We start from the raw sequence: 26,592 nt of genomic DNA on the forward strand, positions 1-26,592 counted from the left end.
AACAACTTTCCAAGATTCCATCCGGCCTAGCTTACTTGCTCCGACAAGCTCAAAGTCAAATGTATCACAACCCCAGGCTTGATTAGGATAATTTCCATGATTTCTTCCACATACGACCACAGGCGAAGGACAAACACCGGATCCCGTTTGCTCTCCACACGTTAAGCCTTCGACCGGCGGACTAGTAGTCAGGTGGGTGACCACTGGCGAATCCCCGCTGTTGTATGTTTTTGATGCTCTCTTTTTGCCTTGTCTTTCAAAGTAAACTCTACGCAAGAACCATGAGGAAGTATGGCATTGGATAACGACAGGACTTTTGTGTGACCGGCACCGGTTGGGACATTGAGGTTTGCTACTACAACACTAGGTATTTTTTTACGACGAATGCTAGTTAGCGAGTAAAATGTGCCTTGCAGATGCGGAATAAAATGTCTACGGAGTCATAAGACCTGATGCTAACAATGAGCTGGCGACATATTGGAAGACTCAGCCTACACTATGCGCATCGCACTTATCTTTCCCCCATCTAAATCGCAATACTTCCACACCAGAAATCTGCCACGCACACTGTCGTCTCTCCTCCCAGCACTCCAGCACCAAGTCGAAACGTACTCGTTCCATCCCTGAAGCAAACAAACTCCTCCTTGAGGTTCCCATCTTCTGTCAAGATCGCCGAGCCCGCAAGTTCGCTCTTTGGCAGCGTATCAGCACTCTGTGCAATTCTAGATTCAAAGACACCAGACTCGAGGGTTACGCGCCGAGTGAAACCAGCCCACTGTATAGCGCGCGGAGAAGATACGGTGCCGATGTCTGTGGGGTTGTTGGTGGATGCGGAGCCGCTGTAGAGGATCGCGGAAGATAAGGTTGTGTCGGCAGCAAGGGACCGCGTGGTGCAGGTGGTCAGGTAGACATTTTTTGGAGAGCCCATTGGGATGGCTCGAGGTGCTATTGGGGTGGCAGAGGTGAGGATCGCTGGCGATGCGATGAGGACAGCGATGGCGATGCGCATCGTAGTCGTTCGTTGTGAGAGCAGCACGGAGTCAAGCTTACAAGTTGATATAATGATGGATCAGAACCACCAAGTACATGGAAGATGAGTATTCGAGGAACTAGGTCTTTAGTATATCTCTATCCCAAGCTTGTAACCCGATCACATGCTATTCTCGCATCAAAGCCTCTCCAACCTGGAATACCACCGACACTCTTCTCGTCTATATTGATGGGTCTTTTGGCTAAATGAACACTTGTTGAGCATCTGCATCCCATCTCCTGGTTACAACACGATGTTTTAGATGAAGCTGCATACAGTGTTGTATACGAGCAATACCAGCTGCATGGTAAGCCACCCCTGCCGCCTTTAACGATCGGCTGAGATTTTCGGTAATCTGTTGCAGGTCCAGAGCGAGATGATGGTCAACTGATCAAGGCTATCGCAGTTCTGATGAACAAGTCAAAAGCTGAGTCCAAATCCACATTTCGCTAGATCTTGGAGGAAAAGTGAAAATAGGTGTCGGTTCAGAACATGAAATCCACATGGGATATTGAGAACTAAATATAGGTAGGTGCAGAACTTCGTTCAACCCAACAACCCGGCAGCGATCGCCTCCATATCTTCCAGTGTCTCCGGCTCCTCCACTCTGTGCGTCGCCTTTGCCTTCTTCCTCTTCTTGGTCTTTTCTTCATCCTCGGAATCAGACTGGAACCATTTCTTCTGTTTCTTCGGCTGCTCTTCTTGCTCCTCTTCGTCTTCATCATCACTGTATTCTGCATCCGCCCTGAAGTTGGCCAAAAGGTCCTCACCAGGATCAGGAAGTTCGACACCCGCATCCTCACCACCTTCACCAGCCAACTCGGCCCTCTCCCTTTCTTTGCGTTTGAGCATTCGCTCCTTTCTCTTCGCCTTCGCGGTCGCCTTATCCTCGACATCGGCGGTTTGAACGACCTCACGTGCTGCCTCGATGAACTTTTGGCGTTGCTCTTCTGGCAGACCTTTGGCGCGCCATTGCTCCTCGTCTTCGAGTTCGTAGACCTCGTGCGGGTTGCCTTCGTCGTCATAGACGAGCTTCTTTCCTTTGTCCATAAGTTTGGTGAGCTTCTTCTTAGATTGTAGGAGTTTTTCGCGGCGGTTACTGTCAACGACGATTGGTTGAGAAGCACCGGCAATGTGAACAAGGCGACCACCGGGTGGAACTTCCGGAGCTTTATTAGAGTCGAGGTCGCCCGAATCATCGTCAGCTGGGATTCGTCGTTTGACGGCCATAAAGTCGTCGTCGGCTGCGTTGTTCGTCGCTCCGGCGCCACTGAATTCGTCTGCCTGGGCCTCATCGTCTCCATCCCTGACCAGCTTCTGGTAATGCTCTGCCAAGACGTCCTGGTTCTTACGCTCGAACATGCGGTCGTATTTGGTTCGCACAGGTTTGTCTGCCTTTTGAACCTCTTCAGCGTCCGAAGAGTCTGAAACTTCAATCATTCGTCTTGATGCATGTTTCCTCTGCTTGCTATCATCATCCTTCAAGAACTTGATCTTTGGTGTTCCCGGTAGACCCAAGCTAGCCGCGTATGCTTCCAAATTGTACTCCTTGAGCTTGAACACTTCCTTGTCTTTTTGAAGATATATCGATTTGACGTGCGTCATGAATGCTTTCTGACCAAGGTATTTGAGAGCTGGGTCCTGGAAGCACATGTTCTGTAGCTGTTCTTTGATTGATTGACGCTTCTTTTGTCGTACGTTGATCATCTCGACGGGCACTCTTTTGGCCTCCAAGCGCTTGAGCATACCCTCCTCTTCGCTTGGTGCTAGGAACAGCACTCCGCGTCCCTCCCGATTGTACCGTGCTGTTCGGCCGACACGGTGAATGTATGTGTCGACATCATCCGGGCAATCGACCTGAATTACGAAATCAACCGCTGGAAAGTCCAGTCCTCGGGCTGCGACATCTGTCGCAAATAGACAGGAATGTTTCGCCGCAGAGAACTTTGCCGTCGTGTCAAGTCGAGCTCCCTGTTTTTGACGACCGTGGATATGGAGAAGCGGTATACCAGGCTGCATGTGACGGAAAGCTTCATAGACGAATCGAACCGTCTTTGCAGACGAAAAGAAGCAAAGAATCTTGGACTTCTTGCTCGCCTGTATGAAACTCCACAAGGTGTCCAGCTTTTCCTCAATCGGGCAAACAATGTAATTTTGTGTAAGTCCCTTTGGGGTTGCGCTCTTGTCCTCGGCGTGTACGGATACGTATTCGGGGTCCTGGAGACTCAAGCGAGCCAGGTCGGAGACCTTCTTTGACTGTGTAGCCGAGAAGAGCAGTGTCTGCCTTTCCTTGGGAAGATATTCGAGGATGGCATCGACATCCCGCTGGAAGCCCATATCAAGAATTCGATCTGCCTCGTCCAGAACCAACATCTTCAAGTCGTCGACCTGGAAGGCAGCTGTTTGCGACAGGTGCTGTAGCATACGGCCTGGTGTTGCGACGAGAATGTTCATCTTGGTCAGAGCCTCCCTCTCATCCTGCAAGCTCTTTCCTCCAATCAGCAGACCCGCCGCAAACATATGGCCATGTCGTCCGATCTTGCGCAAGACATCGAATATCTGGATAGCGAGTTCTCGGGTTGGGGATAGGATCAAGGCACCCAAGCCAGCGTCGGGCCCAACGTGCTGGTGGCGGTACAGATTCTCTAGTACAGGTACGATGAAGGAGAGCGTCTTTCCGCTGCCAGTCTTGGCGGCACCGAGGATGTCGTGTCCCTGTAGGGCCAAGGGTATGGCTTTTGCCTGCACATCGGTCATGACGGCAAAGTGCGACGATTTGAGGCCTTGCTTGGTTGGGTCGGAGAGCGGGAGGTCGGTGAAGTCTTTGTAACTGCCATTTTTGGGGTCCTATGCACAGTCACTTTGCTGCGCTCCATGCCGCCTGCAAGTTGCTGCATACATACCAGTGCCTGGACTGCTTGGTCCAGCTTCGCGACGTCTACATCGTCGCGCGTCCTCTTCTTGATGTTCTCCCTCTTCTTGACCTTGGTAGGTCGCGTGCGACCAGTGAATCCAGGGGCGACCATTTCAGCGCATAATCTCGTCTTCGGCTTGCTTCGGTGTGGAGGCTGGCTGGCGCATCGCGAGAGAACTTTTTGGTGGAGAACTTAGGCTCGTGTGGCCCGTGCGCTTTCGCCGCGGGGATTCACGCGCCATCGCGTGCTGCTGTTTTCACCGTTACTCGCACCACCAACGCCAGGAAGCAGCTTAGTGCAGCTTGGGGACTCGTGACCTCTTCCTTTTACTGTCTCCAGACACCAGCATACCAAATTCCCTCTGTACCCAAACCAAGACAACGCCTCCGTACCGTCACCATGGCCGACGACGATATCGATGCTCAGCTCGCGGGCCTCGGCAAGGAGCTTGACAAGGACGCTGAGATAGACCGTAAGTTGCACGCCAGAGTTACTCCCTTCCACCAGAGAATAAAGTTTACCATATTTCAATTTCTTACACTATACTGGCATACTAACAAACACAGGCATCCGCAGTGTGTTCAGTCTCGACGCCTACGCCGTCCTCGATCTCCAGCCTGGTGTCCCCGAATCCGACATCAAGAAAGTCTACCGCGCAAAGTCCCTCCTGATCCATCCCGACAAGACCAAAAACGAGCTCGCCCCCGATGCCTTTGACCGCCTCAAGAAAGCCCAGACGGTCCTACTCGACGAGAAGCTGCGCGCCGAGCTAGACGAGAACATTGCCGATGCGCGTATGCTGCTCATGCGAGAGAAGAAGCTCACAGCCGACGACGAAGAGACACGCAGCGAGGAGTTTGCCAAGGAGTGGAGGCAAAAGGTCATCTGGGTCATCAGAGACAACGAAATGAGGAAGCAGAGGCAAATGAAGGCTGCCATGAGAGAAGAGGGACGTGCACAGAGGAAGGAAGATGAGGAGATCAAAGAGCGCAAGAGGAAGAGAGAGCAGGAGGAAGCTTGGGAGAAGACCAGGGACACGCGCATCAACAGCTGGAGGGACTACCAGCAAGGAAAGAAGCCAGAGCCCGCTGACGGCGCAAAGAAGAAGAAGAAGAAGGTCAAGGCTTTGGGATAATCCCTTTCAGTCTGTTGACGGCGTCCAGTCCTTGGCAAGACAGACTGTCTTGTTCCAATTGTACTTTCACAACCAAGATACCCATTTGTTCTTAACGCTGCATATCAATAAGCATCTTGCATTGTTCACCAAAATATGTGCATACCACATTTCATCGATTCTGACGCCCAGCATCCTCATTTCCACCACAACCCTGTCTCGCGTTCCGTCGCATCTGGTAGGCGCAACTCGCCAACAGTGTATTCGTCACAGCATTTGAGTTTGGCCAACCCGTAGTAGCTGTTTCATATTTCGAGGCTTGTACCACAATAGACGCCTCAACCGATCATGGAACGGGAACGCGATTTCACATGACATTTGAAAAGCGCACTCTAAACAATCAAGACGCGTGAAAGAAGGACTTGAATGCCGCTCTTTTTCTCACACTTGTATTTCCACATGGAAAGATAGCTAGTATATCCCATGTGCTACATCCGACTTCAGTTGTTTCTCAACAACCTTGAACGAAAATGCGACAAATGGGTATATCCTCCACTGGCCTAGCAGCCAATACTTGCCCAACCCCCACACGCACACACTATCTTTAGAGCACAGCCAGGCTGCCGTATGCTCACGGTTCTGTTTATATATACTTCCGGACTTGTATCCGTGGTTCTCTTGTCGAAAGAGAAAGATATGTTCAAAGTTGAATGTGACTCCAAGAATAGAAATGCTCGGACCAAATGTGACCCTCGTCCCTGATAATTTCCCCAGGCCTGGCGTCATCTGTCCAAGAGTCCAACTTCCCGTATATATGTGGTGTTGACTCAATGCTCATGGGGCTGCTCAGCAGATTTCCCTATGACGTGCTCTTGGCCCGAGGGTAATTCCCTTGCTGCTCCGCTTCCTAAGACCAACAGAAACATACACTCCTTCCACCAACTTCTGCTAATCGAACCAGCGCACTAATGTCCTTCATCTACAAATGCGGATTGTAAGGCGAGCGGCATCCCACTTGTCGGATGATGATGAAACACCAATGCGAGGGCACGGATCACCCGTGGTACAATACGTGGAAGATTTATACAACGAGTGCAGAGATGGAAGATTGCGATGACAACCCAGGGCGACGTAGGGAAGAAAATATAAAAAGAATGAGCGCTCTGAATGACCGAACGGTCGAACAAGGTCTTGACGGATCGATATCGGGACATGCGACTATATTGAAACAGAAGCCGAGGCCAAGTGCGATGTACATGCTAACGGCGTCAAGAGGGAGCAACAGAAGAATCAAGATGCGATACGCAACAAATTTGAGCGGGCAAGCTCCCAGCTTATGGCTTGTTGCAGGAGAAAAGACAGAAAGACAAGTGGTAACGCCGGAAATGCAACGCAAATGACAGACACGCAAAAAATGCATCCAAGAGCAATGAGGAAATGAGTATGGAAAGCAAGGGCCAGTCAATGTCGTCGCCCGTGTGCAACATGCGCCATCCCGCTCGAATGCGTCGGGTTTCAGTCGGACAAGGGAACCCGTCCGTCGGTACCCTTTTACCACAGCAACCTCTTTGGAAACACATGGTCCCTTCGTTTCCGCGAAGACCCCGCCCGCAGCTTATGCCCCACGTACCATGTCATCTTCGTCAGTTGCGTCTCAGGAACGCATTGCTGCTCATCTTCCTCGGTCCTACCGGCTCAGTCCAGCACCTCGTGTATATTCAGACGCCGCCGCTTGCCCGTCTCAGGCGATTCAGGCCTCCGCTGTTCGGCGCCACTCGATGGGGAGTCGCGTGGTCGCACACGCTCACGTTCCAAGGCGCCAGCACCTGTTTCGACGTGTAGTGGTGAACCGAGCGGTGCCAGCCCTGTTCGGATAGGTGGGAGGTGCAGACCTTCGAGACGCGGAGGGCGATTGAGCTCCCGTGAGGGTTCCGAAGTTCCTGCTGATGGCCGGGAATTTTGCGTGTATGGCGAAGGATATGCGCTTGGTGTGGGTTGTGGAGGTACCTGGTGTGTGGGGAAATACCCTGATTCCGGGCCTCCAGTTGGGGAGTAGCCGTGTGATGGGCTGCTCTTGTAAGAGCTGGGACTAAATGTAGGAAGAGATGTTCGGATTGACGAAAAGTTGAAGAAGGGCGAGTTTGGTGCAGAGCTGTTCGTCGATGTTCGTCGATCTTGATGTGGCGTGTACTGCGCGACTGGAGCCACTACCGGTGCCGACATCGTCTGTGAAGTATGTCTTGCGGTTGAAGTAGCTGACTGCTGCGTCAGAAGAGCCGGACCCGTGTGCCTGGGCGGTGAGCAAACGACTAGAGTGACAAAGTAAAGAGACGTTCTAGCAAGCCGAATCTGGACCTGCAGCGACTGGTACTGTCCACTACTGGGGAGGCGGAAGCTGAGGAACATGGACCTGTTGGTATAACCCTGGGTGAAATGGTCAATGTCATGGTCTGCGACAGAATCCATCACTGCGCGCATAGGATCTTGTCCGATCGGAGTGATGGGCGCCATATACGCCGGCTCCCGTTCGTCACGCTCATCGCGCAGCTCGTTTCGCAGACGCTGCATGCTTTCGTTTTCCTGAGCTTCCAGAAGATCACCAAGATGTTTACCCCTGATGTCCCCGAGGAAGGACACAAGGTCCGCAAAAGCCCGGTTTGCTTTTTGTATTACCAGGTCCAGATTGAGGTAAATGACAGGCAGCTTTTGGTACGCCATGTTCGGTCCCGCGCCGAAGGGAGGTAACTGCACTCCCCCGTAGTCGCTGGCTGTATCTCTGGGTGCAGATGCAGCTGAATGCAGCTCTTTTTGGTGGGTGCTACTCTCCAAAACTCGCGGAGGTTCGAAGGCTCGATATGGTTGAGATAATGGGTACGCCGGTTGATGTGCGTGAGGTTCCGAGGTAGGTGGCGCTCCTATGAGCTGGGTAGGTGGTGGTCTTCCGTCTTCTGATCTGGTAAATTCCCTGTCATCCCTTAGTCGTGGCCGTCCTCTCTTCTTATGTTGCACATCTTTGCAGGTATCCTGTTTGACGGGTTAGTTCTGTTCTGCGAGCCATTTGCTACCTTGGCCTTCTGTTGCGGAGCAAAGATACTGACCTGCTTTCCAGAAGCGACGCAACGTCCACAAGGGCGTTGGATGTCGCAGCTGAGATGCGCCTTCTTACAATTAACACAGGCCGACGCCACGTGTGCTTTGGTTCTTCGCGCTGGTTTGGTAGGCCTTGCCGGCGGAGGTGCAATCATTGCGCCTTGCTGCCCCATCGGACCCTGATGTTGAACTCCAGCATAAGGGGGCAAGCTAGCATTTTGGTAGCCATAGCCGTAGTTGTTAGGGAGAGCATGGGGGTAAGATTGGTGCTCGAGAGGACGTCCGGGCTGGTAAGGACGTCCAGGCTGGAAGAGAAGTCCTTGGATACCCTGCTGGGTGTCCCCTGGGTAAGGTGGTGGCTGCAGAGGAAGAGCATGCGCATTCGACGTGGATCGCGGATCGTATACTGACGGTAGAGTCGGCGGTTGAGTCAAACTATCCTGCCTTTGGGATGTGCCTGCCAGCGGAGGGTAAGAGAGGCGCGCAGATTCAGCTGACTGTGCTGGTCGACGAGAAGGGGAATGAGATTCGGACATGGGCGGAGACGGGTAGCCCTGTTGCTCAAGCCTGGTAGGACTGAATTTTGACCGGAATTTGCTGAGGCCGTCTTCGGGGTCTGGATGCCGCCCGAATGGCGTAGAGAGGAGTGAGGTCGGACCAGGCAATACCAGGCTCTGCATAGTTTGACCACCGCGCGCTCAGACGCCGCGTCAGCAGCAGGAGCACAATGGTTAGAGGTATGGCAGGATCGAACAAGTCTGCGGCCCCGCACGATACCCTTCGGACTGCGAAGCAAGAAAGGGCACGGTACGGAGATGTTGGCGTGGCTGTATGATGAGGCCTGCATGGCGTCCAAGGTAAGCTAGTGTACAAGCGAGGAAAAGATCAAGACAATGACCAAACATAGGGCATTCCCTTGGGCTTGGACATTGGACAACACGATAATTGCAAATGCCCAAGAGACCCCCCCGTACCAGGTGGCGGCATTGTGCCAGCCGCCATGGAGACTCCGACACAGAAGACGGGATGGAAGGCAAAAAGGGAGACATGGAAATACCTTTTGATAGTCTTGGGAAGGGTTGGACGACTGCTCAGACTCCTGGATGGTTCCGAGGTTAGAATGGACAAGATGTCGAGCGAGTATCAGGCTGGCCTTGGTGGCAGCTGCAGGCGACGGGGCGGCGAGGAAGAGAAGAGGCGAGATGGTGGTGATGTATGCGGTGGGACCAATGGGGGTTTGGGATGGCAATTCGTCAAAGACCAGAGAAGACGACTGTCATTCGGCGGACATTCCCCAGTAATAACCACAATCGGTTATGGAGATTCTACTCACAGATCTTTGCTAAATCCCTGTCGAGTGGTGCATGGCGGGCCATCCAGGAGAAGGGGGCCACGATGAGTTCCGGGCAACGGGAGCAGGGAAGGAAGCGTCTCGGGGACAGCTACATGCTTCCCTCGTTCGGCTGATGGTTCTTCGACATTTCTGCTAGGCCGATTTTCCCAGTCGGTCGATGCACCCGCGGAATCACACATGCACGGCCGCCAGTTGAAAGCGTGCATGGGCAGTGCGGGTTGGGGAGCCTGGTCAGAGGCCGCTCAACCCCCTGTCTTCCGCACCGTCCTCGAGCCGGGGTGTGCTAACGAGATGTGGTCGCGCTTCTGCGCGCTATTGCACCATTGTTTTGCAGCCGCCCAGGCAAACTTTCAATTGAAGCATAGCATAAGTCGGCGCCCTTAATCCTCGGCGTGCGCTTATGTGCGACCCAGAAATTGCCTTTTCTATACCCTATCCGGCAACCATGGCGCCGCAGAGACGACACCAAAATGGGCAGCTAGCAACTGTAAAGGAAGGAAGTTATATCCACCCACCCAAGTCCTGCCACCAGCAGCCATGAGGTGAGCATTGCGAAAAAGAATTGTGGCTCCCACTGACAGGCCCGCGGTTCTGGTCCACTATCAAGACGCTTGTCACTGTCAGTCGCGCTTCCGGACCCTTCAGACCAACCACTGCATTGATCGCCTCGCAGGTCTTTTCGCACCGACCGACGGTCGCAGCGGAACATCTCGCCTCGTAGCGGCTGCGCTGCATGGACTGCCGGGGGAAGCTTGCTCAGGGTCTTGCTGTCGCGACAAAAGCACCACTGCACACTGCGCTCTGATGACGCACTCAGCTGGCGCAAACTTTATCGCTGCTAACAAAAATTGGTTACACACCCGATGCTGCAGATCGACGCCTTTCTTGCGGATATGGCTGACACGACGACGCCTTGATGTGGAGTTTTCCGTCAATGCATTGTTTGAAGTCACCCTTTTCCCTAAAAGCAAAGTAGCCATCATCTCCCCTGGCTGCAGGCACGTCGTCCGACGGAAACTATCTTCACTCGACGTATCTGTGGGGTATACTGCTTGTCATGCCATGCGCTACGCCTTAGTGGCATGTCGCTGGCGCTGCCTAGCTTTTGTAGGCTTGTACTGTATGGCGCGGATGATGAATCTGGCGGATGCAATGCGCTCTGGTTCAGAACGTGCATGCGACGGTAGGCTGCATCTGCTGGCATCTCCTCCCGTAGTCGCTGCTAAAATGTCTTTTGTACATGTTAGAATGTGGCGCATACGCTTAATACCTTCTTCTGCATGCCCAGCGATGAGTGCATCAGAGGTCAAACAGCGGACTCGGTGCATTTGAGTCGATCTTCTCGACCTGCAGGCACATGGCCGGGCGGTCCAGCGTTCCAGCCGCCCGAAGTGGTGTGCTTCGACGTGGCATCCAGTGCTGAGCGCGAAGCGTAGTCATAGTGCAGTCGTCAAAACAAGCCAGAGGTATATCATGCACCCATTATAGGCCTCGGCCGTGTCGCATTCGGATAGCACACATAAAATACTCCGGTGGGTATATCGATCGAACGCGCTGGCGCTGTCGACGATCTGCCCGCAAACTGTCCGAGCCACCACGGCATGACCACCGATATTGCTCGAGCTATTGCAGTGTGCGCAGCATTGACGATGTGCAGCCGAAGCCTGGGTTGGCGGTACCACACATATTGCAGTGTGAATGTAATCTGAGCTAGCCAAGCATGTGATGACGGGCTGTCGACTTTACTAAGATGAGGTATCAGCGACGCTGCCGTCTTGCGTAAGAGCAACGGCTCCGGTGTCTTAGTGCCCCCGACTTCTTCTTCATGACGGCTAGCCAGCCGTGCATTCGCATTGAGAAGGTGGAACGGCGACTGCGGCAGGGCAAACTTATGATGCTGCACCACGGAGGAAAGCCATGTTCACCGGTGATGCTTGTCCCCAACGCGGAATAGCGGTAAGGTGAGCCGACTGCCGTGAAGATCAATGCCGCGTTTAGGGCAGAGGTGGGTGTGTATATCTTTACACTAACTGGGGATAAGTCATCCTTGCAAGAGCATTGTATATCGTCCACCGTAATACCCGTCGTGACAATTTGGAATTGTCTAATAACTTCAATACTTACGATCTGCAGCCACAGGGCTTTGCACATATCCCATCACCTTGGATGTGCAGGGGCTCAACGTGCTCGCGAGTAAACCATGTCTGCACACGTCCACTCTGCTCTCTGCGGCTTAAACCGAGATCACGCTGCAGGGGGCATGACTCAAAGACTGGGTCCTGCACGAGCGTTTCTTCTTCCTTCGCCGGGGCAAGTCATCCGGATCGCTCAATGACTAGCATCACGGCCGAAGTAAAGAAAATCCACTCTGTGAGAAGTGTCGCATCCGCCTAGCTTCGAGTAGGCTCGTGATTGGCTCCCATTGCGGAAAATATAAATCCAACCGACAAGCCAACGCGGAAGCCCAGGACTAGATCTTGCATTTAGCCTCGTCGAGGGCTGCTGAGGTCCAAAAATAATCATAGATAGCGGATATTTCGACGTTAACAGCAGGTCTTATATCACCTGTAGATTACTCTCATCTCTCATTACGGCTCCCCGAAGCTACGGCATGCGCATAACGGCCTGTCCAGGGTCTCGGGATTCATGCCCTTTCCCGGCGGGCCCTGCCGTTTTGTTGATTCAGTCGTCCTCGTAGAGCTCCGTGTTTTAATGCTGATCCTGGCAGTAGAATCGGCGAACAGATGGGGAGACGTATCGTGGAGCTGTAGTACGAGCAATTCGACTGCTGTCGTAAAATGCTGACCTATTGAGCTTCGAGTCAGCCGCATGGCCAGGACCCGAGTATCACGACAGGCCTGCGGGCGGGATCTACGAACCGGTGCTCAGGACACGTTGTGCCAAAGTAGTCGCTACAAGGGACCCTCGCTGGCCTCTCCGTCTCCCCTGTGGTCCTTGCATGCTTGCCCGTCGCTGGTCCCATTGTCGATTTGCGACTGGGTGCGGGCCGAGCAGCTCCCTGGCTGGTCTCAGTGCCCAACAGGTCTCCTCGGAGTCCAACTCAAACCTGACAATGATGTACCTCTTCGGGGTGCTCTCTGCATACCCATCCCCGCGAATGCGGCTCAGGCTCGCTTTCCAGGCAACCCGCAGCATCTCGTGATGTATGGCAAGCGAGCCATGGAGGATTCGCTCACCCCTCGACATGCCTAGGTAGTTTTGATCAGGCCCGCAACGGAGCGAGAAATTTCCGTCCGGTAAAGTGCTCTATCAATACCCAAGAGCCGTTTACCGATATATGGAATGTGACTACGCATACATCCACCCGAATGACCATGGCCCACAGCCCAGACTGCGCCTCTCCGAGAAAGCCACGCCGCAACCGTTGGTGCGCAAATGGCTGGTCCAGGCGGATGATTTTCATCGAAACCCACAAAGAGTTTCGCAGCGAGATTGGTTTCGTGCCAATCTGGGCCCTTTCGAATATCAAAAAGCCGTTGACGTGAAACAATGTTCCTGACGCTGTGCCCTGCGTGACGCAGCACGGCGACCGTATTTCCGGGCGCAGGGAAAGGGAAAAAAAAGGAAGTGGCTGTCCTCAACATGCAACACATCCCACCATCGCATGGCAAAACGCGCTCATGCGCGACCATGCAGAAAAAACAACTGTGGCGGCTTCTGGAAAGTCGTCGGGTAAGCCGCAGGTGCGCGCGTGCAGAAGGATTATTGAAGTCTGGCGGCGTTGGCACTAAACAGGGCTGGTGCACCCTTACATTGCGATGGGTGGGGAACATTCGTCCCGGCTCATAAGAAATCTCCTCAGGGAATGACGTGCCTGTGCAGCGAGCATTGGCTGTCTACCCGAAGAGGCCCCTATCCCTGCTTCGGACCTTAATCTCCATGGCGTGAGGTTCGAGGCGCTCACCCAATACGCGGACTATGCGCGGTCGCCTGTCAGTGTCAACACTACCCGACGTCAATAGACGCCGGCAACTCTATCCCCGTCGACAGCGTGTGCATAGTTCTAGCTACGGACTGACTTGCAGCTTGTCAGGCCCAATTGGAACAAAGTGATGGTAGCCACAAAGCCAGCAAATAAACCTTGATCGAGTCGCTACAAAAAGGGACTGCGTCGCACCGAATAATCGTATGTTAACCGTTGAATCTCGTCGACCACGACGATGCGCACAAAAAGCCACTATCGAGTCAATACGCGCGCTGTCCAAGGAGGGCAGGATGCTCGCCCACAACCATGTCGCAGGACGCCCCGATAAACTTTCGCCAATCCGCATCCATGTGGCACAGCAAAGCAATGACAAGTCGTCCAACATCGAGCGTTACACAGAACCGACGGGGACGCGGGCTCTGGAAAAGCAAACATGGCCTGACCATGCGGGTCTCAACGGCCTTTCTTCGCACAAATATCGAGATCTGGCCAGTCGCTAGATCTAACGCGTTTTTTTTAGTCGCCACGTCGTGCAGCTGTCAAATCGGATTGTTTTCACCTCGGTCCGCGAAGAATAATGGATGTCACGGAATTTAGTTCGCTGACACGTGCTTGAGAAAAACTTCGTAGTCGATTCATGTCGCTGGGCATAGGGCCCGGGTATTGATTCAATGAACTCAAAACTTGCGCTTTTTGGACGGACGAGCATTCTTTGCCCGGCGATTTTCCTGGACCTTGCGGTTCTTGCGAACAGCATCCACATCTCGAAGTTCGCTCTTGGCGCCACCATCCTTCCATGCACCGATGCGCTTCTCTTTCGCTTCAGCCACCCTCTTTTTCTGGACGTGATAATCATCACGGTACCGATCAGCTTGCTTCGGAGCCTTCTCGGCCTTGTGCTTGTAGCGCGGGGCGTTATTGAAGGATGATGCAGACCTGTTGGGGGCTTCCATTTCACCCACACGAGGCATCTTGACCTTGTTTGCCTTGCGCCAGTCGTCGAAGCGACCACTGCGGAAACTGGCCGCGATTTTCTGCCCACTTTCTCCGACAATCATCTTCGCACCCTTGGAGCCATCTTCGTCGTTGGTACGGTTCACGTATTTCTTCGACTTTTTGTCCCAACGCATCTTGGACTTGGCGGCGTCTGCGAAGCCTTGGATTTCGTCGTTCACAAGCGACATCTCCGCCGCCCTTGCTGCAGTGACGAAATTCGAGTTGCCAGCGTCTCCTCCACTCACTCCATAGGCCTTTTCTTCTGCCATGTTCTCCTTGGGAAGGTAGGACATGAAAAAGTCATCGTTCTTCCAGCTGTCTTGTTTTGACTTCTTGGAAGATGGTTGTGAGACGGACACCTCAAGCTCATCAGAGTCTGAGTCGTATACGCCATCAGCAACTTCCACTTCGTCTTCTGACCCTTCTTCATTGCTCTTCGATTCCCGTGGAGGTGGCTGAAGTGGGTCGAAGTCGTCTCCGGCAGCAAGTTTGTTGGCTGCTTGCTTGGCTTTTTGTCGTTCCACTTGCTCGCGCCTCTTGCGCATAATTTCGGCTGTCTCGCTCTGCACACCTCGTTTGCCGATTTCAAATACAGTCTCTGTGGGTCGAAATGATTGGATCCTGGCAAGCATATCTTCCTTCGCTTTTTGGGCATTGTGTGCATCGTCGCTGAAGAGCATATGCGTCTCCGCAAAGTTTGGAGAGGCCACCAGCTCCTTAGCTCGTGCTACACTTTGTGCACTTGCCTGGTTGCGTGTCCGCTGGTATTGGCGCTCACCCTTTTCGGCTACACTTAGGAGTAGCGCTAGGTCCTCATCGTCGGTGAGCTGTTTGTTGACAAGCTCAACCGAAGACTCCAGCTGCCATGGTGCCAGGCTTCCGACAACAAAGTCTTCTGCGTAGTTTGGTTCCTCGCTCGACCTTCCGAGCAACAGTCTCTTTCCAAGAAACAGCTGTAGGTCTATCAAATAGGGTAGATCGACATGCCTGCATAAACTGTAGGCCCATCCCTTGCGTCCAGCTCGGGCGGTTCGTCCCACTCGGTGTACGAAGATCTTGGGCTGCGAAGGGAAGTCGTAATTGATGACGTGGTTGATATGGGGCATATCCACACCACGGGCAGCCACGTCGGTCACGACTAGGATACGGGTCAGGCCCATCCGAAAGTCCTGGATTTGCTCTTTGCGAGCTGTTTGGTCAAGGTTGCCGTACACTTTCAGAGTTAGTCACGCCACAATGCAACAACATGCGATTACGTACCGTAGGATACAGCATATCCTGCACCGCGAAGAAGATTGGCCAGATACTCAACCCTATGTTTCGTTGCCGCGAAGATGATGGTAGACTCGGCGACCGGGACGTCCTTGACGAAACCGTCGCTGCGTTTCCGCTTTTTGCTACTCGCCGCTTTTGCTGCATCTTCTTTGACTTTCTTTGCGGCGTCGGTCTCGCCCACAGGCACCTTGATGACATTATCGAGAAGGTGAAGCAGCGCGCCATCTCGATCACCCGACTTGATTGTGAAGTAAGCACTCTTGAGGTCTGGTGAAATCTTGCTCTCGGCATCGAGACGGATAAGCTTTGGCTCTTGCAGACCAGCCCTTGCAAACTCTACGAGCGATTTTGGCAGTGTGGCACTGAACAGGAGTGTCTGCCTGGAAGCGGGAAGAGCGTGCAGAATCTCTGACAGTTGGGCAGCGAAACCCATTTCGAAAAGGCGGTCGGCTTCATCGAATACAATGTACTTGACGGAGGACAGGTCGAGGCCCATCTCGACCTTTAGATGCAGGAAGCGACCAGGAGTAGCAATGATGATGTCGGGGTTGGTGGTCATGGAGCTGAATTCTGGTCACATTGTTAGTCTCGCCGTTGTTCCCAACTGAAGCCACTGTGGTGCACCTACGTTCTTCGAGACTGTCGCCGCCCACAAGCAGGATAGTCCTCAGATCTGTGCCGCGCCCCAACTCCTTGACGACCTTGAGTGTCTGCAGTGCGAGTTCTCGGGAGGGCGACATGATGATTCCGCGAGCGCCTACTTTGGCCGAATGCGCTTTGAGCTTCTGGATCATGGGTATGACGAAGGCCGCAGTCTTTCCGGAACCCGTCCTGGCCATGCCCACGACGTCTTGTCCGTCGAGCATGAGCGGGACGGCCTTGCGCTGGATGGGCGTCGGTATCTTGAATCCCTTCTGCGTAATGGCTTTGAGGAGCGCGGCATTTAGGCCCATGGCCTGGAAACCTCCCCCCTTCTTGACGGACTTGCCCACATTGGACGCTTTGCGGTTCGAGGCGGCCTGTTTCGCGGCGATGAAGGCCTCGTCGTCGGATCCGTCGTCGTGTCCAACATCGAGGTCTACTCCCAGCTCTGCGTCCAAGCCCGTCTCGTGCTGCACATCGTCGCCGCCAGCAAGGGCATCGAATATGTCGAACTCGGTTTCGGAGAGCGCCGGCGAGCTCGCGCGGGGAGCCATGGTGGTGAGGTTGGTGGTGGGACTCGGACGCGACATGATGCACTGTACCTGCCTGACGTCTGCAGGTCGCGCCTTCCTCTCTGTCTGTTGGAAAATTTCGGGCACGGTCCTCTCGAACTCTTGGCGGGCAGGGATGGGGGAGGGCGCACCGGGCAGCTAGCTCCCACGTGCCCCGCGCGATGAGGCAGGTGCGTCCGACGCGTTTTGTCCTCAGCGAACTTCTGCCATCGCGTCAGCCAAACCCACGCCTGCGAGATGAGTATGCATCCCCGTTGCGACGTCCCACACAACCCCCACCCGCGCTAACTGCTGCAGGCTACAACGGCTACGAAACCTCGTACACGTCTTACGGCGCCGGCGGCGGCGCTGGCGGAGGCGGCTTCATCCCAGGAGAGGGCGGCAGCACACAGAGCCCGGGCGGTCGACAAGACCGTGCCCAAGACACGCTGCGCCCCGTCACCATCAAGCAGATACTCAACGCTCAGCTCGAAGCCGGCAGCAATGACGCCTTCAAGATCGACGGCACAGTCGTGACCCAGGTATGCGTGTCGGTGATTCGGTGGCCACTCTGCCTCTACTGACGACCTGGCCAGCTCACATTTGTCGGCCAAATACGCAACATATCCAACCAGACTACCAACACCACATACCGGCTCGATGACGGCACTGGCAGCATAGAGGTCAAGCAGTGGGTCGATTCCGACTCCCAAGAACAGTCCAACCCCACCAAGGCCAAACTCGTCGAAGGGGCCTACTGCAGGGCGTGGGGCAAGCTGAAGAGCTTCAACGACCGAAGATCGGTCGGAGCGACTGTCATCCGACCCGTCGAAGACATGAACGAGGTTTCCTACCACCTACTCGAAGCCACCGCCGTACATCTATACTTCACGCGCGGGCCTCCTGGTGGCGCGCAGGGCGGTGCGGCAGCTACGAATGGCGCCGGTGGACAGCAGCAAGCGGCCGCGGGTGACAGCTACGGTGGCTATGATCTTGGTGGCTACAGCCAGACAGCCAAGAAGGTGTACCGGTATCTGAGAGAAGCGCCGCAGTCGAACGAGGGCCTGAACCAGCACGAGATCGCTGCGAAACTCGGCATCGACACAGCAGATGTTGCACAGGCTGGTGGAGCTTTGCTGGATGGTGGTCTCATCTACACGACTGTTGACGACCAGACCTGGGCAATCCTCGAGGCAAATTAAGTGCAATGTCTATAGGCTCGTGACCTGGAGTGGAACTGAGCAAGCAGAACAGGATACATTATGCTGCTTTAACAACATCAGCACGAACATGACGACTTATTATGATGGATTCCATCTACTGCTCGAGATCCCTGCTGCTTATCCGCGTTCATTTTTCCGCGTTCGTTGAGAGGAACAATATGCACGTCGCAACAATGGCGCATGAAACCACTGTGAAAACAACCTGCGTCTTCCAGCCCGTCTGCACCAACGCCCGCCGCTGACTGTACCGTGAGACTGTACGGATGTAGTTTGACAGTCCTGATATCATGCATGCTATGGACAGCAACCAGAAGATGATTCCCAATGGTAGTGCGAAACGCTTTTCTGCAACGAGTTAGCATGGCTCCCACTTTGTAGACAATCGGGTTCGTGATTTACCAAGTGGTGTGGGCCCTGATTTGAGGTGGAACGAGAGGACAATGGCTACAGACACGATGGCCATGTACACACTAAGCTTCAGCCAGGACAGAAATGCTGCAGATTCCGTTAGCCATCGCATGTCCTGACGTGATTTGATTCGGCATACTTCGTTCATTCGCGGCATGGTCCCTTGCATCCGACGACACATTATCAAACAGCAATACACCAAACCAGGGTCTCTCCTTGAAGGCCACTCGGTCGTAATCATTGCTTCTAAAAAATACACGTCAGATCGTGTGGGGCAAGCTCGAGATCATGGTACAGTACTGCTTTACTAAGATGGGTTGGCTTCCGAAAATGTTGTACAACGGTCGGTACGGTTCGGCTAGTATGGACTCATCTGCATCGCCCATGCGCGACGCAGGCCGAAAATCCATGCTTTCTGGAGGACCACAGCAAATCGCTAGTAGCCGCGATGAGATTGCGTTTTGGATAGAGTGTGCGGACGCGCATGAACGGACCTCGGGATGAGTGTGCTTGGATGGTCAGCCGCACGGGCCACATCATGAGATCACTACTTAGGTACTCGATTCGGACGCGCCTCCAATGTTTCAACGTCTGTTCGCTTAACATCATCCACGTAACTACCTAGGTATCATACATTCCACGTCCGCGAATATGGGTCTAGGAAGCGAACTCGTACTATTTGGTGGTGACAAGTAAGACGCACCAACAATGCATTGTCTGATCTAATGCTGACGAATTTGCACGCAGAGGCTGGAATGCTTCGGATTGGACGGCTAGTGATGACCGAGTAAGAGGAGGAGCATCTCAGGTAACCTGAAACCCCCAAATGAAGCAGTTGCAATGTTAACGTACTCGAACAAGTCGTACCTCACCATCAATGGTTCATCAGCACGTTTCCACGGCAATCTTGACATTACCACTCTCGGAGGTGCCGGCTTTGCCAGTCAACGCACTACTGGCGAGAACCGCACCTGGGACTTGTCTGCATACGATGGCATCTATCTTGATATCGGGAAACATGACGGCAAGAACTACACGCTGACTCTCAAGGACGAGATTCTGCCACTTATGCCAGATGGACGAGAACAATCGAGCGTCAGCCACGAGTACGACTTTGAATCGCAAAACAAACTCGGTCTGTTCGTCCCGTGGCACGCAATGAAGCCAATGTATCGCGGCAGAGAAGTGGAGGATCCGAAGCCGTTGGATACGAAGAGCGTCAAGCGATTCAGCATCATGATGAGAAGGTAAAATCTCAATCACCACTCGCGCAATTGCAATACTTAAAAATAAGCAGTTTCTTTGGCACTCAAGAAGGCGACTTTGACCTCACCATCAACTCGATCAAGGCTGTTGCGCAACCACACGACGTCGAGAAGCGTACCATTGGCAGCGGGAACAACACGAGAGTGAGACTTTAGTCAATTCAAAGTGCGAGCTGATAGCTAATGCGTATGTCAGGAAGAGCCATGGTCTTGGAAGAACTCCAATCTCGTTGGGCTGGCAGTTATCCTAGGTTCGGCATGGGTCATCTCGTGGGGATATTGTTGGTGGAAAGGATATGATATGAGTATCATGAGGTTCGGAAGGTGGTGGTCTGTCGTCAAGAACCCGACACTCTAGACAGAATACATACGATTCTGGTGCTTACAATGTAGTTTTGGCAAATGGTTGGTTTAGTCGACGAAACTACCGTATCCCGGATGAGAACAATAATTTTGTCCGGTGGAGATCCTTGCATCATATCATGCCACAAAATATGATGACACCTAGGTATGATCCTCTCCCTTCGCATATCGCCATCAGGTCTGTGTATGATATGTTATGCCTTATGCAACTCTTCAAAAGGCTAGAAAATGCCTGAATGCGCAATAAAAGTCGGAGTATGCTGTTAAAAGATGGTGGCATGTTACTGCCAACAGGTTCGGACTTGGTGGCTGTGGGTGGTGATGCAGGACTCCTGAGGTCTTATCCGCGCTGACAAGATCAACTTGATATACTGAATGCTGGTCGTATGGTTGGAAAATCCCGTAGAGCTTTTGGCGTCTGTCATGCTCGTCGGTAATTTGTACAGCGCTTGGGCCCATGTTCGTCAGCTCATATACTTGGAGGATTGCTTGGCTGCATGTTTCGTGAGAACGTTTTGAGTAAGCGTTCGTAAGCATATTCTGCGTGCACAACGACCAAGTAGCAATGAACCGCCCAAGCAACGTGTCCCACCACCGACAGGAACGTTGCAGCTTGATGTTTATTGGCGCAGTGAGACAAGAAGCCTCCCGCGGACTTGGGATGCTTGACTCGGCTAGGGCGACCCACATTCAGGGTGAGCTCCCTCCTGCCAGTATCACCATCGTCTCCACGTCGCAATGGACGAGAGCCGCATCAACAGCGCTGCAGTGTTGTATGCACATCATAATTCAGATCAACGGGCGCAGTCTTCCTATGCAATTTCGTGTCTGCAGGCCGTTCAAATTACTGCCTGTTATGGACCGTTTCCGCTGCTTCAGGCACCACATCTCCAATCACCAGTTTCTCCGCTGCCAAGTCGCAGACCATGGCTAGACCTTGCCAATTCGGTTGATGATGGGCAATCCTCCGCTCGCGGAAATTCTTTAGGTACTGTCCAGGACCGCAAGGTGGAGAGGCTGAGACGCTACGAGGCTGCATGAACATGGATTTTGATTGCAGCAACTGCAGTAGTGGCGGGCAAGGGGAGAAGATGGGTGATGAGTACGGACGCAGCGCACAACGTATAAAGAGCGACAGGAGTACTGCGCCAAGTTGAATATCCGCTGGTGTTTCAATTTCGTCTCTCCAGGGTCTTCGATTTGTTTGTGATATTTGTTACCTTGCTAATAATACTGTCTCGCAATCATGCATCTTCCGGCTCTCACCCTGGCTTTGGCTGGCACAGCACTTGCGGCGAAGAACTCCACCAAGCCGTACTCGACATGGATGGCTTCTTCCTTTTTGTCAAAGGGCCAGCCCATGGACAACCACTATGTTGCCTCGGTCATCCATGAAGGTATCCAGAAAGCCGCCACCACGCAAAACGACTCTGCTCTGCTGGCGTACGCGTCCAAGGCCGTCTCGTCGGTCGTTTCGTCCAACGGCACCATCAAGGGTTGGAACGCAACCTTCTACACGTTGGACGACATCCGGGTTGGCAACAACATCCTTTACTTCTGGAACTCGGAGGGCCGCAAGGACGACAAATACGTTGTTGCTGCCAAGGGTCTCCGTGAGCAGCTGAACCGATGGCCGCGCACCCCCTCGGGCGGGTTCTGGCACAGGGCCCCTATCTATGCGAACCAGATGTGGTTGGATGGTATCTACATGGCTGATACCTTCTATGCGACCTACACATCATACTTTGAGCCCGACAACACGACTGCGTGGAACGACATTGAGTTGCAATTCGACCTGATCGAGGAGCACTGCCGAAACACGACAACCAACCTGCTGTACCACGGCTACAGCGAAGACAAATCGACTGTGGGCTGACCCCGAGACTGGTGCTTCACCCTACGTCTGGGACCGTGCTCTGGGATGGTACTTTGTTGCGCTCGCCGAGGTCCTGGAGGTCTTCCCCAAGACTCACGCTGGCTACTCCAAGCTGGTTGACTACTTTGTCACTCTCGCGGCCGGCATCAAGGACGTTCAGGATATTAGCGGCGGATGGTGGCTCCTCATGGACCCGGAACTTGCTGGAAGGGAAGGAAACTACATCGAGTCGAGTGCCACTGCCATGTTCACCTACGCATACATGAAGGGTGTCAGGCTGGGTCTGTTGGAGAAGTCGTACCAGGAGACGGCGTCCAAGGCGTGGGATCTGCTGTTGGACGACTTCATCCAGTACGAGAAGAACGGAACTATCAGCTTTACCGGCACGGTTACTGTGGGAAGTTTGAGGGGCGATGCGTCTTACGAATACTACACTGGTGTTGAGACGCTGATCAACGATGGCAAGGGCGCTGGTGCGTTCATGTACGCCGCCACCGAGATGGAGAAGGCTGGATTGGAGTAGAGAGAGAGACAGCGCGCGCAGTTTTGGACATTTAATGTATATACTTTGAATCGATTGCCGAGTGGGGAATTTGCATCATATTGACTTTGACGTTCGAGTCCAGCTGACATTCGTGTCTCGATACGCTATCCTCATCAAGCCAGCGCGCGCGCGCCATGTCACTAACATTGCAGAAATCTGACGAAGCACACCAACCACGTCACGTAGCAACACAGCCTCTGCTCACATACTCAATCGTCGTTGTATGGTACAGGATGGCACTTCCGATGGTGAGACCTGGCCCTGCGGCGTTGTCGCGATTCGGCGAGCAGTTGCCGAACGATCCGGCATGGCTGCCAAAAATAATGCTTGAATACGGGTCTCCTGAGCAACCATGTGGAGCTGCGAGCCACGCCCCCAAGCAGGCGTCGCAGCCTCAGATCAACAGCTGGGCCATGAGCGACAGGCCTGCTGGCGTCATGGATCTTGCTGGAATTGTCGGTGACGTTGCGCTTAGTCGTGGCATTGCCTTTGCGGATATTTCTTGACCGTTGCATCGTCCCTGGTGTTGTGCTAAACAACTCCGCTCCAGGCTTAGGTACTTGCTTTCCCATAGTAAAGAACAAAGGTAAGCCTCTCCATCCCGTACAATCCGACGCAACTCCAACCACAATACAGAAACCTCAACCCTCGAGAATGTCTTCCGCCGTATCCTCTGCCGCCTCCCCCAGCGCAACGGGCGCCTCGTGCACTTCGGCCGACTTTACACAATTCCCTACCCAAGACGTCTTCTGCGCCGTTGGTAGCACAACCGGCATCCCCTCCAACACCTCCGACGCGCTCTCGCAATGCTGCAAAGACGCTCCAGTCGAGGAGTTCAACGGTGCATGCGGATACTACTGTCTCGCCTACGACCAGACTGTTGGTGATCTCAATGCCTGTTTCATGGACAACGGCGTGAACCCCAGTCAGATCTTTTGTTCGGGAAACAACACGGCAAGCGCGACGGGCACGCCAAGTGGAAGTGGAAGCGCGAGCCGGACGTCTGGTGGCAATGGCCCTGATGCTACGGGCTCGGATGCGCCAGGTAGCACTGGTGCTGCCGCACCCATGGGTCCAACCAAGGCCGGTATGGGCGTGCTGGCTATGTTCGTCATCTCTGCCTTTGCCGGTGCGCTGCTGTAAAAAACCTTCATATCTTTTTACCTTCTACACTTCATGTCTCTCCATTGTATTTGCTCTATACAGCATCGTTTGCGTTGTCGTTCAAGATCGTTCTCGTCGCATATGTCTTGGATAGGGAATGTAGGGTACCTTTGGTAGGACGGACATGTGCATGCGTTGGCTATCATGCAATGTTCCTCTAGTCAGCACCTTGGTATACCACCTTGCCTTGTAATTGGATTCCACCAACATCCCGCATCCGGAAATAGCTAATACATGCTTCTTCCCCACCGATACAACGGTAGCACAGTTTACCCCGCCTGGCTTACACATGAAATGAGTGCGTGCAGAACACCTTGCTTGTTTTCCCAATGGACCAGGTTGCCAACATACATAACAAGATCCAAGTTCCCTCCAGCCTGCGTTGGTGACAATACGCTGTCCTGAGAGCAATTTTGGACCATGGCTACTCTGGCTGCCTTTGTCATTGCCACCACGGTAGTCGGCCTATACTATCTCATCAAGCTAGGTCGCCGAGAAGCAGGGCTACCACCTGGTATCTCTAAAACATATCGTCTCTTGTTTTGATGCTAAGCCTTCCAGGTCCTCCCACCCTCCCTTTGCTCGGCAACCTCCTGTCTGTACCGACGAAGAACGCACACTTCCAATTCACAGCATGGGGAAAGCAATACGGCGGCATCTACAGCCTCAAGCTCTTCCACTCCACAGCCATCGTGCTCAGCGACCGCCGCCTAGTCCGCGAGCTCATCGACAAGCGGGGCGCAACATACAACAGCCGACCACCCTTCTTCTTCGCCGAGCACTATGTTGCCCGCGATCCCGCGAATATTCCCTTGGTCGTCTTCATGCCCTCGGGAGATAAATGGAGGCTTTGCAGAAAGTTATACGCACAGTGTTTCAACGAAGCCAAAGTTGAAAACGAGTACGTTGGCATTGTGGAAGCTGAAAGTAGGCAGATGGTATATGATTTCTGGCACGAACCAGAAGATTTCATGATGCATACTTTGCGATTTAGTAATAGTGTTATTAAGAGCTTGGTTTATGGGACAAGGACTAGACATGCGGATGAACTCAAAGAGTACATAGTCATGTTCGAGAAGTACGTCGAACTGCTTGAGGTTGGTGCAACACCGCCCGTGGACTTGCTGCCTTGGTTGGTATACGTACCCCAGTGGATGTGGCGGGGACGGTGGAGAAATTGGAAGAATAAAGCGGATGAGAGTGGACAGGCTGTCAATGCCGTCTTCACCAAGATGGGAGAGCCAGTGCTGGAGAGGAGGAGACGTGGGGTACGTGCAGGCACTGTGTACGACTTTTTGCTGGATGAGGGAGAGAAGGGTATCAGTCTAACGAGAAGAGACTTGGACACTCTTGCGGGGTCATTGATCGATGCTGGGAGTGACACGACGGCATCTGCTATACGGGTTTTCATACAAGCTATGATCAAGTATCCGGATGTCCAAGAACGAGCTCATAGACATGTTGACGAGGTGGTGGGAAGCAAACGATCGCCGGTGTGGAGCGACGCCGCAAAGCTACCGTATGTCGTTCAAATCATCAAGGAGGTGATGCGATGGAGGCCGGTAGCTGGCATCACGCCACACCATAGCACCGCTGGTATACCTCAGTCCACGCACGATTTTTACCGACAGTGGCTAAAGTGAAGCAGATGACATCATCGACGGCTACTTCATCCCTAAAAATACGACCGTCTTCATAAACGTCTGGGGCCTGAACCACTCTCCAGCCGACGCCAATATTGGCGAGTCACCAATGTCGGAATTCGATCCTGATCGATACGCAACTCGCACCCGCTCCTCCTCTCACTACGCAGCATCTCCCGATATCACTTCACGAGACCACTACACCTACGGTGCGGGACGCCGTATCTGCCCTGGTATGCATCTCGCCGACCGCAGTCTCTTCATTGCTATTGCCAAGTTGCTTTGGGCTTTCGAGTTCAAAGAGAAGCCTGGAAAGCCGGTAGACATTGACCCCGAAACAGGATTCATGGATGGTATTGTGAGGACGCCGAAGAACTTTGAATGCGAAATCCGGGTTCGGCAGGAGCGACATGGAATCATTGAGAAGGAGTTTTCAGACGTGAGAAATGTGTTAGAGAAATACGAGGGTTAATGTCGCGGTGTAATGAGTGAGAATTCGAAGCTTGAAACAAATTCACTCGGAAGAATATCTGATTTGTTATTGAGTTCATCAACTTGCCTTGAAACATAAAAGTACGGCTGCAACGATTGATATCCTGCGCTTCAAGATTGTTGCACTGACTACCTGGTGATAAAGCACGGCTTCCAGATTCCCCTTTCGCAAAGCACAGCACAGTGTACCTGTAGCGGTTGAGAGCGTGCGTGGCCGTTGCCCTCCGAACTAGAATACTATGCAGGTGCACCTAGCATACACCTTCCACACGGTCATTCCGCCTGCCTAATTGCACTCTGCCATACTACGAAGAAAACTGGAGCACATCACCCTCCATTCTTCTTCCAACTTCTTATCAACCAACAACTCGCCAATCACGGTGACTACACTTTTCCATCGCTAAGGTTATTACAAGATGTCGCGTATTTCCGATCGTTATCGACGCATACGAGCGAAAGCCGTCACGGCGTCACGTCGCTGGTCCCACAACATGTATCACCACTAGAGGCCGGGATACGTGTCTCGAGCATCGACGGTTCCGGCATCAACCGCTCTATCGTCAACAATCCCAGTGCCAACAATCCTGCTCTCAGCAGCTCCCGTGTCCATAGCTCCTGTGCCCATAGCTCCCGTGTCCACAGCACCCGTGTCCATAGCTCCCGTGTCCATAGCTCCTGTGCCCATAGCTCCCGTGTCCACA

General features: G+C 53.3%; 9 protein-coding genes across 9 annotated transcripts; 5 read left to right on the forward strand and 4 right to left on the reverse strand.

Annotated features, from left to right (window-relative positions):
- Nucleotides 1-1,509: 1,509 nt before the first annotated feature.
- On the reverse strand, nt 1,510-4,079 carry ACET3X_009744 (uncharacterized protein). The gene is made up of 2 exons (XM_069455893.1): nt 3,934-4,079; nt 1,510-3,877 (listed from the first exon to the last, which is right to left on the reverse strand). The coding sequence occupies exons 1-2, from the start codon at nt 4,054-4,056 to the stop codon at nt 1,577-1,579; spliced, it is 2,424 nt and encodes an 807-aa protein (XP_069302577.1). The 5' UTR covers nt 4,057-4,079; the 3' UTR covers nt 1,510-1,576.
- A 150-nt stretch (nt 4,080-4,229) lies between these two features.
- On the forward strand, nt 4,230-5,193 carry ACET3X_009745 (uncharacterized protein). The gene is made up of 2 exons (XM_069455894.1): nt 4,230-4,417; nt 4,512-5,193. The coding sequence occupies exons 1-2, from the start codon at nt 4,345-4,347 to the stop codon at nt 5,078-5,080; spliced, it is 642 nt and encodes a 213-aa protein (XP_069302578.1). The 5' UTR covers nt 4,230-4,344; the 3' UTR covers nt 5,081-5,193.
- A 2,841-nt stretch (nt 5,194-8,034) lies between these two features.
- ACET3X_009746 (uncharacterized protein) lies at nt 8,035-8,402 on the reverse strand (the record flags this gene model as incomplete). The annotated part of the gene is made up of 3 exons (XM_069455895.1): nt 8,035-8,083; nt 8,158-8,267; nt 8,328-8,402. The coding sequence occupies 3 exons, from the start codon at nt 8,400-8,402 to the stop codon at nt 8,035-8,037; spliced, it is 234 nt and encodes a 77-aa protein (XP_069302579.1).
- Nucleotides 8,403-14,077: 5,675 nt separating this feature from the next.
- On the reverse strand, nt 14,078-16,967 carry ACET3X_009747 (uncharacterized protein). The gene is made up of 3 exons (XM_069455896.1): nt 16,349-16,967; nt 15,706-16,290; nt 14,078-15,658 (listed from the first exon to the last, which is right to left on the reverse strand). The coding sequence occupies exons 1-3, from the start codon at nt 16,950-16,952 to the stop codon at nt 14,127-14,129; spliced, it is 2,721 nt and encodes a 906-aa protein (XP_069302580.1). The 5' UTR covers nt 16,953-16,967; the 3' UTR covers nt 14,078-14,126.
- Nucleotides 16,968-17,171: 204 nt separating this feature from the next.
- On the forward strand, nt 17,172-18,115 carry ACET3X_009748 (uncharacterized protein; the record flags this gene model as incomplete). The annotated part of the gene is made up of 3 exons (XM_069455897.1): nt 17,172-17,175; nt 17,232-17,455; nt 17,510-18,115. 3 exons carry the CDS (start codon nt 17,172-17,174, stop codon nt 18,113-18,115), a joined length of 834 nt encoding a protein of 277 aa, XP_069302581.1.
- A 148-nt stretch (nt 18,116-18,263) lies between these two features.
- Nucleotides 18,264-18,954, reverse strand: ACET3X_009749 (uncharacterized protein; the record flags this gene model as incomplete). Its single annotated transcript, XM_069455899.1, has 4 exons — nt 18,264-18,481; nt 18,536-18,631; nt 18,684-18,790; nt 18,845-18,954. 4 exons carry the CDS (start codon nt 18,952-18,954, stop codon nt 18,264-18,266), a joined length of 531 nt encoding a protein of 176 aa, XP_069302582.1.
- Nucleotides 18,955-19,195: 241 nt separating this feature from the next.
- ACET3X_009750 (uncharacterized protein) lies at nt 19,196-20,167 on the forward strand (the record flags this gene model as incomplete). The annotated part of the gene is made up of 5 exons (XM_069455900.1): nt 19,196-19,236; nt 19,292-19,352; nt 19,406-19,791; nt 19,842-19,953; nt 20,006-20,167. 5 exons carry the CDS (start codon nt 19,196-19,198, stop codon nt 20,165-20,167), a joined length of 762 nt encoding a protein of 253 aa, XP_069302583.1.
- A 1,251-nt stretch (nt 20,168-21,418) lies between these two features.
- ACET3X_009751 (uncharacterized protein) lies at nt 21,419-23,735 on the forward strand (the record flags this gene model as incomplete). The annotated part of the gene is made up of 4 exons (XM_069455901.1): nt 21,419-21,872; nt 22,024-22,531; nt 23,172-23,178; nt 23,229-23,735. 4 exons carry the CDS (start codon nt 21,419-21,421, stop codon nt 23,733-23,735), a joined length of 1,476 nt encoding a protein of 491 aa, XP_069302584.1.
- A 441-nt stretch (nt 23,736-24,176) lies between these two features.
- On the forward strand, nt 24,177-25,871 carry ACET3X_009752 (uncharacterized protein; the record flags this gene model as incomplete). Its single annotated transcript, XM_069455902.1, has 3 exons — nt 24,177-24,270; nt 24,318-25,352; nt 25,405-25,871. 3 exons carry the CDS (start codon nt 24,177-24,179, stop codon nt 25,869-25,871), a joined length of 1,596 nt encoding a protein of 531 aa, XP_069302585.1.
- Nucleotides 25,872-26,592: the final 721 nt, after the last annotated feature.

Source organism: Alternaria dauci, chromosome 10 (genome assembly GCF_042100115.1).
Source record: "Alternaria dauci strain A2016 chromosome 10, whole genome shotgun sequence".
NCBI classification, from domain to species: Eukaryota; Fungi; Ascomycota; class Dothideomycetes; order Pleosporales; family Pleosporaceae; genus Alternaria; species Alternaria dauci.

What these genes read in the sequence shown, in the direction of transcription:
- ACET3X_009744 (XM_069455893.1), bottom strand. Translation starts at nt 4,056, where the DNA reads ATGGTCGCCCCTGGATTCACTGGTCGCACGCGACCTACCAAGGTCAAG. An exon ending in ACCAAGCAGTCCAGGCACTG is followed by an intron (nt 3,878 to 3,933) that starts GTATGTATGCAG and finishes GACTGTGCATAG; the next exon opens with GACCCCAAAAATGGCAGTTA.
- ACET3X_009745 (XM_069455894.1), top strand. Translation starts at nt 4,345, where the DNA reads ATGGCCGACGACGATATCGATGCTCAGCTCGCGGGCCTCGGCAAGGAG. An exon ending in CAAGGACGCTGAGATAGACC is followed by an intron (nt 4,418 to 4,511) that starts GTAAGTTGCACG and finishes TAACAAACACAG; the next exon opens with GCATCCGCAGTGTGTTCAGT.
- ACET3X_009747 (XM_069455896.1), bottom strand. Translation starts at nt 16,952, where the DNA reads ATGTCGCGTCCGAGTCCCACCACCAACCTCACCACCATGGCTCCCCGC. An exon ending in CGGCGACAGTCTCGAAGAAC is followed by an intron (nt 16,291 to 16,348) that starts GTAGGTGCACCA and finishes CAATGTGACCAG; the next exon opens with AATTCAGCTCCATGACCACC. An exon ending in AGGATATGCTGTATCCTACG is followed by an intron (nt 15,659 to 15,705) that starts GTACGTAATCGC and finishes TAACTCTGAAAG; the next exon opens with TGTACGGCAACCTTGACCAA.